General features: G+C 38.9%; 1 protein-coding gene across 1 annotated transcript in view; it reads right to left on the bottom strand.

The window, feature by feature from the left end:
• LOC117521884 (bestrophin-4-like) overlaps positions 1-6,015 on the bottom strand; it is a 22,637-nt gene extending 16,622 nt beyond the window's left edge. The window contains exons 1-2 of the mRNA XM_034183230.1: positions 5,861-6,015; positions 5,694-5,794 (exon numbers count right to left, since the gene is read on the bottom strand). Of these exons, the coding sequence (XP_034039121.1) occupies positions 5,694-5,794; positions 5,861-6,012 (253 nt within the window). The 5' untranslated portion in view covers positions 6,013-6,015. The remainder of the gene's footprint in view (positions 1-5,693; positions 5,795-5,860) is intronic.
• Between the last annotated feature and the right edge of the window lie 5,220 nt (positions 6,016-11,235).

Below are 11,235 nucleotides of genomic sequence, written 5' to 3'. Positions count from 1 at the left end.
GACACAGACACATAGAGAGAAAGACAGAGACACAGACACATAGAGAGAAAGAGACACAGACACACAGACACATAGAGAGAAAGAGACAGAGACACAGACACAGAGAGAAAGAGACACAAACACATAGAGAGAAAGACACAGAGACACAGACACATAGAGAGAAAGAGACACAGACACACAGAGAGAAAGACACAGAGACACAGACACACAGACACATAGAGAGAAAGACACAGAGACACAGAGAGAAAGACACAGAGACACAGACACACAGACACACAGAGAGAAAGACACAGAGACACAGAGAGAAAGACAGACACACAGACACACAGAGAGAAAGAGACAGAGACACAGAGAGAAAGACACAGAGACACAGACACACAGACACACAGAGAGAAAGACACAGAGACACAGAGAGAAAGGACAGACACACAGACACACAGAGAGAAAGAGACAGAGACACAGAGAGAAAGACACAGAGACACAGACACCCCGGACAACACAGAGCGAAAGACACGGAGACCACAGAGAGAAGACACAGAGACCACTAGAGCGCCAACAGAGGAGAAAGACCCCAGAGACACAGAGAGAGTAAGACAGGACCCACAGGAACAACAGAGAGAAAGAGACAGAGACACAGACACACAGAGAGAAAGACACAGAGACACAGACACAGACACACACAGAGAGAAAGAGACAGACACACAGACACACAGAGAGAAAGACACAGAGACACAGAGAGAAAGACACAGACACACAGACACACAGAGAGAAAGAGACAGACACACAGACACACAGAGACACAGAGAGAAAGACACAGACACATAGAGAGAAAGACAGAGACACACAGACACACAGAGAGAAAGACAGAGACACAGAGAGAAAGACACAGACACACAGACACACATAGAGAAAGACACAGACACACAGACACACAGAGAGAAAGAGACACAGACACATAGAGAGAAAGACACAGACACACAGACACACATAGAGAAAGACAGAGACACACAGACACACAGAGAGAAAGAGACACAGACACATAGAGAGAAAGACACAGACACACAGACACACATAGAGAAAGACACAGAGACACAGACACATAGAGAGAAAGACACAGACACACAGACACACATAGAGAAAGACACAGAGACACAGACACACAGACACATAGAGAGAAAGACACAGAGACACAGAGAGAAAGACACAGAGACACAGACACACAGACACACAGAGAGAAAGACACAGAGACACAGAGAGAAAGACACAGACACACAGACACACATAGAGAAAGACAGAGACACACAGACACACAGAGGAGAAGAGACACAGACACATAGAGAGAAAGACACAGAGACACAGACACACAGACACATAGAGAGAAAGACACAGAGACACAGAGAGAAAGACACAGACACACAGACACACAGAGAGAAAGAGAGAGACACACAGAGAGAAAGACACAGACACAGAGAGAAAGACAGAGACACAGACACATAGAGAAAGAGACAGAGACACAGACACACAGACAGAGACATAGAGACACAGACATTTCTATTTAAATCATCATCATAACACGCTGTGCAGAATTTAGTTCCAGGACCAGGAGGACTGGTTTTAGGACTGTGAATAAGTGGAATATCAAGGCTGGTCCCCTGTCGTCCCCTGTCGTCCCCTGTCGTCCCCTGTGGGCTCCTGTGCCCCGCTAGTATCAGAGCACATACTAGTCCATGCAAAAAAACAAACAAAAAACAATTTAATCACTTCATTGACTCTAAATAAAACAAGATGTTTGAGTGAAAATGTTCCTGAAGGAAAACAAACAAACAAACAAACAAACAAACAAATAAATTTCCAACAAAACAAAATTTTTCATCTTGACTTCAAACATTATTTGCTTCTTATCGTCCATAAGGTTTGTTTTGTAATTTACAGATATGGATGAGATCATCTGTGAGACAGAGCGTCTGTCTTTTGTTTTTGTACTTTGGTGATAAAGAAGACGCTGTCGTCCAAACCTGGTCTTAAACTCACCGTAAACTGGAGGAACGTCCTGCAGGTTTTAGCTGACTACACCCGTCACTCTTTTTCATTTCTTAAACTCTATAAAAAAAAAAGGTTTTACATGTTGACATTTGAATAAGTTGCTAACTTACACAATTTTGGTATAAATTTTGAGTTAAAAAAGGTTGGACATAGTTTGAAAATAGTTTTGAAATAAACAGTTTGTTTGTACATGTAATTTCTGCTGACGTAAGTAAAATTATTTTGTTAAAAACATAAAATTCACAAAATGAAGTCACTGTAATTTATATGAAGATTTCTGAGCAGAATGGAGGTCAAATAAAGAAGTTAGAATAACGTACATCAATTAAGTTGGGTACTTAATAACAACACCTTTTAATTAAGTTGATTCAACTTAATTAACCTTGTAGAGGAAACAGCAAATCAAGTGTGCTCCTCCACTTAACTACATTTTTGCTAAACTTGACTTAGTCCAACTATCAGGGCCCGTTCACACTACGACGTGAAGTGGCTGACACTCAAGAATCTCTGTGAACCGCCAGTGAAGGCTTAATCCAGGGACCCAAATGTTCTGTTTTCATCGCATGTTGACGTAGTTCAGCAGAGGGCGCCATTGTTCTGGTGGAGCTCAACATTTGGCGATGGTCCACTGACTTATTATTGGACATAATTCAACTATTGCATCAGAGGGCAGGTGCGTTGGTAGTGCTCATCGCATAGCATGGCAGAGCTGACTATCGACTCGATGCTTGTGGCATTAGTGCAGCAGATAACAGAATATCTGCAGAGGAATCCTTCAAATCCGGTTACAAGCACCAAAGTTTGACTGTGTATACCCTTTGTTACATATTGTAGAAAAATAATGTTCCCCATTTGAATTTTCAATCGGGGGCCAAGTAGGGGTCAATTGAAGAACTGCATAGGGCTCAAACAAAAAATGTTCCAATCATATTGAAAGCTAGACCACATTATGTGTCTGATCACAAAGATTCCAAAAAGGTACGAGGGCTGTCCATAAAGTATAGGTCCTTTTTATTTTTTTCAAAAACTATATGGATTTCATTCATATGTTTTTATGTCAGACATGCTTGCACCCTCGTGCGCATGCGTGAGTTTTTCCACGCCTGTCGGTGACGTCATTTGCCTGTGAGCACTCCTTGTGGGAGGAGTCGTCCAGCCCCTCGTCGGAATTCCTTTGTCTGAGAAGTTGCTGAGAGACTGGCGCTTTGTTTGATCAAAATTTTTTCTAAACCTGTGAGACACATCGAAGTGGACATGGTTCGAAAAATTAAGCTGGTTTTCAGTGAAAATTTTAACAGCTGATGACAGATATTGAGGTGATTCTGTCGCTTTAAGGACTTCCCATGGAGCGAGACGTCGCGCTGCGCTCTCAGGCGGCGTCGTCAGCCTGTTCAAGCTGAAAACCTCCACATTTCAGGCTCTATTGATCCAGGACGTCGTGAGAGAACAGAGAAGTTTCAGAAGAAGTCGGTTTCAGCATTTTATGCGGATATTCCACTGTTAAAGGAGATTTTCTTAATGAAAGACGTGCGGACGGGTCCGTGCATCGGGACGCAGCCGACGCGGTGCGGCAGCACAGGAAAACACCTCCGTGTTGATAACCATTTGTAAAATCCAGGCGGCTTTTGATGGCTTTCAGTGGAGTGAGTATATGAGAAATTGTTTATCAGCTGGAGATGTTCCAACTTGTCCTCAAGGCTTCCAGCAGAGGTGTTTTTCCTGTGGCGGAGCGTCGCGGCGGCTGCGAGCCGACGCTGCAATCCGCCCGCACGTCTTTCATTAAAAAAATCTCCTTTAACAGTGGAATATCCGGATAAAATGCTGAAACCGACTTCTTCTGAAACTTCTCTGTTCTCTCACGACGTCCTGGATCAACAGAGCCTGAAATGTGGAGGTTTTAAGCTTGAAACAGGCTGATGACGCCGCCTGAGAGCGCTGCGCGACGTCTCGCACCGTGAAAAGTCCTTAAAGCGACAGAATCACCTCAAAATCTCTCATCAGCTGTTAAAATTTTCACTGAAGACCAGCTTAATTTTTCGAACCATGTCCACTTCGATGTGTCTCACAGGTTTAGAAAAAATTTTGATCAAACAAAGCGCCAGTCTCTCAGCAACTTCTCAGACAAAGGAATTCCGACGAGGGGCTGGACGACTCCTCCCACAAGGAGTGCTCACAGGCGAATGACGTCACCGACAGGCGTGGAAAAACTCACGCATGCGCACGAGGGTTCAAGCATGTCTGACGTAAAAACATATGAATGAAATCCATATAGTTTTTGAAAAAAATAAAAAGGACCTATACTATACGGACAGTCCTCGTATAGTTTGGACTATCTGTGACTGAATGTTCTGGAGTTATGGGGTGAAAACAGCAAGAACAGTGACAAAGGTCAGTTTCAGTTTGTACAGGGGTCAAAAGTTAAAGTTGCTCCAATTATGGTAAAACATGATGCAAATTATTGGTTGAGTTAGTAGGATTTTAAAAAGGAATAGTTTGCACCATGTGTCATGCTTAGTTATCATGTTACGGGGTAACATATGTCACATGTCATAGAATCCAATGGATGTCGACATTGTTTGACCTTTACTTTGGAGACCAAACATTCAACACAGTCCATTCTATTCCATTTGTTAATCCTATTAGTTCAACCAATAATTTGCACCCCGTTTTACCAAAACTGGAGCAACTTTAACTTTTGACCCCTGTACAAACTGAAACTGACCTTTGTCACCATTTGTGCTGTTTTTACCCCATAACTCCAGAACATTCAGTCACAGATAGTCCAAACTATACCTTTTTGGAATCTTTATGATAAAGCAAATAATGTGGTATAGCTTTCAGTATGATTGGAACATTTTTTTTGACCCCTATGCAGTTCTTCAGTTGACCCCTACTTGGCCCCCTTTTGAAAATTCAAATGGCTAATGTTATTTTTCTACAATATGTACCAAAAGGTATACACAGTCAAATTTTGGAGCTTGTAACTGGATTTGAACGATTCTTACAGTTATCTGCTGTACTACATCAGGTGATGTAGCTGATGTAAACTCCACGTAACTCTGCAATTTCGTCACTTGCAGCTGGTGTAGTGTAGCTAGTTTATCGGCGTTAGCATGAAGATTTGAAGCATGTTATAAATTTTTCCATGTGTTGCATGAGTGATGTTGACCTAGCTCCTGTGGAGTCTGCCAGACCTTGGTGCTGGTCAACATTAATCAACATTTCACTCTCTGTTGGCAAACACCAAGCTAATATCAGAGAGTGAACACGCCATAAGTGGTTGGGTTGGAATTACTGACAAAAGATTGTGCAAACGTTTACCTTAATTTTTTAAAAAGTTGAACAATACATTAGTTTTTGAGAGTGTACTCTTCTACTCTTTTGTCAACCCTGTGACCTTCACTTTGATCAGTTTTTCTCAATCTTACTACTTTGTCCTTGGTTGATCTTTAATTATTCCACTAAGTTTGGTCCAAATCAGATCAGAACTTCTCCAGTTATTTTGTTCAACTTCATCCACACAGACAAGCCTTTCAAAAAAGAACTAACCCTAACCCTAACCTCGAATCCTAACCCACCATGGAGAAAGGATCTAGAACCACCACTGGCTGGACTAAACTGTGTAACAGGTGCATTTCTGTGAGACTTACCCAGAACAAACAAAACAGGGATGAAGTTTGTGTTGGTGAACTGATTGCAGTAAAGAGCCACACGTTCAAACAGGTCCTGCTGCTTTGGTGTGAGGAGGAACCTGTGACACAAACCGCACAATTAAACTCAAATTCAGCCGTCCTGGAATAAATGCGTCTGAGCTGACCTGTAAAATAAACTGAAGAACAGATAAACTCCACAGAACACCAGAAACTCCCTGTAGAGTAGCTTGTAGATGCTCCCCTTCCACCTGAACAACAGTTTGGAGAAACCACCAAACTTTGCTTCGGCCACTTCAAGCGTGTAGGAAACTGTCATGTCTGGCTTCAACCCTGAAAAATATCAAAATAAAGGCTGAAAACTAAATTAGCGCTACTTGAATATCTGCATTTTACCAGCGATGTGGCACCAAGCACACTGTCAAAATGAAACAAATTTATCAATTTTTTAATAAGGTAAAAATGTGAATTTTTTTTTTTTTTAAAAAGACGAGAAAACTTAAAAACTTAAAAAAGCAACCAGCTGCACAGACTTTTTAAAAGTGCATTCAGCAACTCAAAATTGTGAGATAGTCAAGCATAAGATATCAGTTTGAATAAACTGAACCCAAGTTAAATCAAGCATGAGTGAGTTAAATTAAATCAAGTTAAAAGCATTTGTTAGATGTGGACAGAATGATTGTTTTTAAGTTGTGTAAACTCAGAAAATCTGAGTTTCTAAGATTTGTTAAATCAACTTAAAAGCATTTGTTGGATGTGGACAGAATGATTGTTTTTAAGTTGAGTAAACTCAGAAAGTCTGAGTTTCTAAGATTTGTTAAATCAACTTAAAAGCATTTATTAGATGTGGACAGAATGATGGTTTTTAAGTTGAGTAAACTCAGAAAGTCTGAGTTTTTTAAAGATTTCTCAACAGTTTTCTTTGACAGTGCACCAGTGTTTTAAGTTTAGTTACACTCCAAAAAAGGAACTGAACTGCTGCCTCAGTGAGAAAGATTTATGTAACAATTTGCATAGATTTAAAAAAAAAAAAGTTATTTCAACTTTCAACTGAGTTAATGCCACAAGACTTCTGTAGTTAAGTTGAAATAACTTAAAAAAATGTATGCAAATTGTTACACCACTTTTCATTGTTGACACAGCAGTTCAGTTTTTAGAGCGTACTGAGAATACTTAAATCAACATAACTTAATGGGTTTATTCAAAATGAGTGTGTGTTACGTTTGACTGAATTAAAAGTTTGAGGCAGATTAATTCAAGTGCAGTCTACTTAAAATAATTACTTTGTTGCAGAAGAAATTATACTGTGACAAAAACATTCCCAATTATTTATATCATGTATGTACATTAATTATACAGTTAACAAATATGTGTAATTACTAACATAGTCTTTTCTACCTTTTATAATAAGTGTTGATAACTGGTTGAATACTTGTGCTAAAGATCAGATAAAGTGGGCAACATGTTCACAGTGACATAAAAAAATGTAATGATGTGTTTTACCTTCTGAAGTATCAGTTCTGTGCTGAATCCGATCGCCGTGGGAAGAAAGAAAATCTTCTTCCAGGCCTCAGTATAAATGTGTTTGCTGTGTCATAATTCAACACGTTACATTTATTGTCTGGGAACTCGACAGCTAAGAGTTGTTGTCCTGCAGTTACAGAACAGTCCAACACATCTTTCAATAAAGTGCAACGCTCAGATTTTCTCACACCACCAGTTTTCTTCACATCATTAAATCAGAGATTAAACCTGATAGGATTTTCTTAAAAAGAAGACCTGAAAGTTCAGCTACAATTTGCCAGCAGGTACATCTGAAATGCAAACCTATAGATTTGATGTTTTGGTGAAAGAAAACATCCTCCAAGAAGCTGTATAACTGCTGATACAAAATGCAAAACTGTCTGTCTGAGAACTGTCTGCTCCCTTACCACAGAGTGCCACACTGTTTGTATTTCTTCATAACCAGTGTAAATAAAGTCCAAGACATATTCAGTGACTTGGAAATGTTCATGAAGCCATCCTCTGACTTGTCTGTAGAAAACGACCAATAAAACAGGTATTATACCACAGTGTTCCATTACGTATACAACTCATCATTTTGGTTTTTATATTTTTGATTAATTTATATCAAGTTGCAGAGATTTGGCTTCTGTTTGAGTTTAAGGAAGATAATTTTTGAAATTTTTAGTTTTTGTGTCTTTTGTATTTGAAATGCATAAACAAATTTAAATGTGTGAAATATCAAGTGTTCCAATACTTTTGGAGGATATATATATATATATAGTTCCTGACCCCCGCTATGTCATTAGTGATGTCATCTCATGAATAATTGTATGCCGCACTCTGACTGGCTAGCTGTTGGCAGTAAGCTCTAACGCTATTGGTCAGTGGGAACCGATCCAATATAACTTTTGGTGCTAGCCTTTTTGGATCCCTTTGGATCCAACATAACTTTCTGGCGCCAAGCATGCCAAAATACACGTAAATGATGGACAGAAAGGCTAATCTGTGATTGGCTATTGCAATCTGAGTGGAGAACACACACACACACACACACACATATATATATATATATATATATATATATATATATATATATATATATATATATACACACACATATATATATATATATATATATATATATATGTGTGTGTATATATATATACACACACATATATATATATATATAATATATATATATATATATATATATATATATACACACATATGAATGTATGTAGCAGCACCAGACGAAGAAAGTGACTGAGGCGGACGAGCGAGGTACACATTTGAATGGATTCTGTGTGTGTGTCTGTTTGTGCGTGTGTGTATGTGTGTGAGAGAGAGAGAATTCAGACAATAATTACAAATCAATATATCATTTTATAACACATAATATTTTTTGATTGTTTAACAGTAGTTGTGCTGTAAAACTGAAACATCTACACAAATCTACAGGGAATATTTTGTAATTTTGTCCCTTCAAAGGAAGACATTTGTGCACTGCTGAACCGTTTATGTGGTCTTCAACTTACACATTGAAAATGAGTTAGTTTGTCAGTTTCTTTCAGTTCCAAGGCCTTGGTGACCAACAAAGCCCAGGTCCTTCACAGGCTGAATGTGTCTTCTGTTTCTATCAATTGCAAAAGTAAAACAAAAATTAGAAAGATGTTTTTGTAATATTTTTGTTTTATAATATTTTTTCTCACACTGTTACAAAAATAAAAGTAGCACTGTGGCTACATGACTAAGCTGACTCATTAAAACACATGATTGATGCACTGATTGATTAACACGTCACAGAGTGATGCAGAGGTCACATGGGTTCATTCAGGCCTTTGTCATTGGCTGCTGCGCTCGGCTCCTTTGTTGGCTTTCACATCGTTCCAGTGATGAACTGTAAATCTGACTCTTCATTCCAACGCGGTTTTATCTCTTCTTCTGCTTTTTGCTCTCCACTGACATTTACGGCGAGGACACACACTTCCTGTTCTCTGCAGAGACAACAGACACACCTGTCGTTTTCACACATTCATTCTGTTGGTATACAGATATCTCTCTCTCTCTCTCCATATATATATATATATATATATATATATACAACCCCTGGCAAAAATTATGGAATCACCGGCCTCGGAGGATGTTCATTCAGTTGTTTAATTTTGTAGAAAAAAAGCAGATCACAGACATGACACAAAACTAAAGTCATTTCAAATGGCAACTTTCTGGCTTTAAGAAACACTATAAGAAATCAAGAAAAAAATTGTGGCAGTCAGTAACAGTTACTTTTTTAGACCAAGCAGAGGGAAAAAAATATGGACTCACTCAATTCTGAGGAAAAATTATGGAATCATGAAAAACAAAAGAACGCTCCAACACATCACTACTATTTTGTTGCACCACCTCTGGCTTTTATAACAGCTTGCAGTCTCTGAGGCATGGACTTAATGAGTGACAAACAGTACTCTTCATCAATCTGGCTCCAACTTTCTCTGATTGCTGTTGCCAGATCAGCTTTGCAGGTTGGAGCCTTGTCATGGACCATTTTCTTCAACTTCCACCAGAGATTTTCAATTGGATTAAGATCTGGACTATTTGCAGGCCATGACATTGACCCTATGTGTCTTTTTGCAAGGAATGTTTTCACAGTTTTTGCTCTATGGCAAGATGCATTATCATCTTGAAAAATGATTTCATCATCACCAAACATCCTTTCAATTGATGGGATAAGAAAAGTGTCCAAAATATCAACGTAAACTTGTGCATTTATTGATGATGTAATGACAGCCATCTCCCCAGTGCCTTTACCTGACATGCAGCCCCATATCATCAATGACTTTTATAAATCTCATTGGAACGGCACCAAACAAAAGTTTCAGCATCATCACCTTGCCCAATGCTGATTGGAGATTCATCACTGAATATGACTTTCATCCAGTCATCCACAGTCCACGATTGCTTTTCCTTAGCCCATTGTAACCTTGTTTTTTTCTGTTTAGGTGTTAATGATGGCTTTCGATTAGCTTTTCTGTATGTAAATCCCATTTCCTTTAGGCGGTTTCTTACAGTTTGGTCACAGACGTTGACTCCAGTTTCCTCCCATTCGTTCCTCATTTGTTTTGTTGTGCATTTTCGATTTTTGAGACACATTGCTTTAAGTTTTCTGTCTTGACGCTTTGATGTCTTCCTTGGTCTACCAGTATGTTTGCCTTTAACAATCTTCCCATGTTGTTTGTATTTGGTCCAGAGTTTAGACACAGCTGACTGTGAACAACCAACATCTTTTGCAACATTGCATGATGATTTACCCTCTTTTAAGAGTTTGATAATCCTCTCCTTTGTTTCAATTGACATCTCTCGTGTTGGAGCCATGATTCATGTCAGTCCACTTGGTACAACAGCTCTCCAAGGTGTGATCACTCCGTTTTAGATGCAGACTAACGAGCAGATCTGATTTGATGCAGGTGTTAGTTTTGGGGATGAAAATTTACAGGGTGATTCCATAATTTATTCCTCAGAATTGAGTGAGTCCATATTTTTTTCCCTCTGCTTGGTCTAAAAAAGTATCTGTTACTGACTGCCACAATTTTTTTTCTTGATTTCTTATAGTGTTTCTTAAAGGCAGAAAGTTGCCATTTGAAATGACTTTAGTTTTGTGTCATGTCTGTGATCTGCTTTTTTTCTAGAAAATTAAACAACTGAATGAACATCATCCGAGGCCGGTGATTCCATAATTTTTGCCAGGGGTTGTATATATATATGTATATATATATATATATATATATATATATATATATATATATATGTACGAGGTCTGTTAGAAAAGTATCCGACCTTATTATTTTTTTCAAAAACCATATGGATTTGAATCACGTGTGATTGCGTCAGACAAGCTTGAACCCTCGTGCGCATGCATGAGTTTTTCCACGCCTGTTTGTTGCGTCATTCGCCTGTGAGCAGGCTTTGAGTGAGGAGTGGTCCAGCCCCCTCGTCGTTGTTTCATTGCCAGGAAATGGCGGAATGATTTGGGCTTTTT

The sequence above is a fragment of the Thalassophryne amazonica genome, chromosome 12, assembly GCF_902500255.1.
Source record: "Thalassophryne amazonica chromosome 12, fThaAma1.1, whole genome shotgun sequence".
NCBI classification, from domain to species: Eukaryota; Metazoa; Chordata; class Actinopteri; order Batrachoidiformes; family Batrachoididae; genus Thalassophryne; species Thalassophryne amazonica.
The sequence above is the reverse complement of the archived record's forward strand: the minus strand, read 5'-3'. Positions and strand labels throughout refer to the sequence as shown.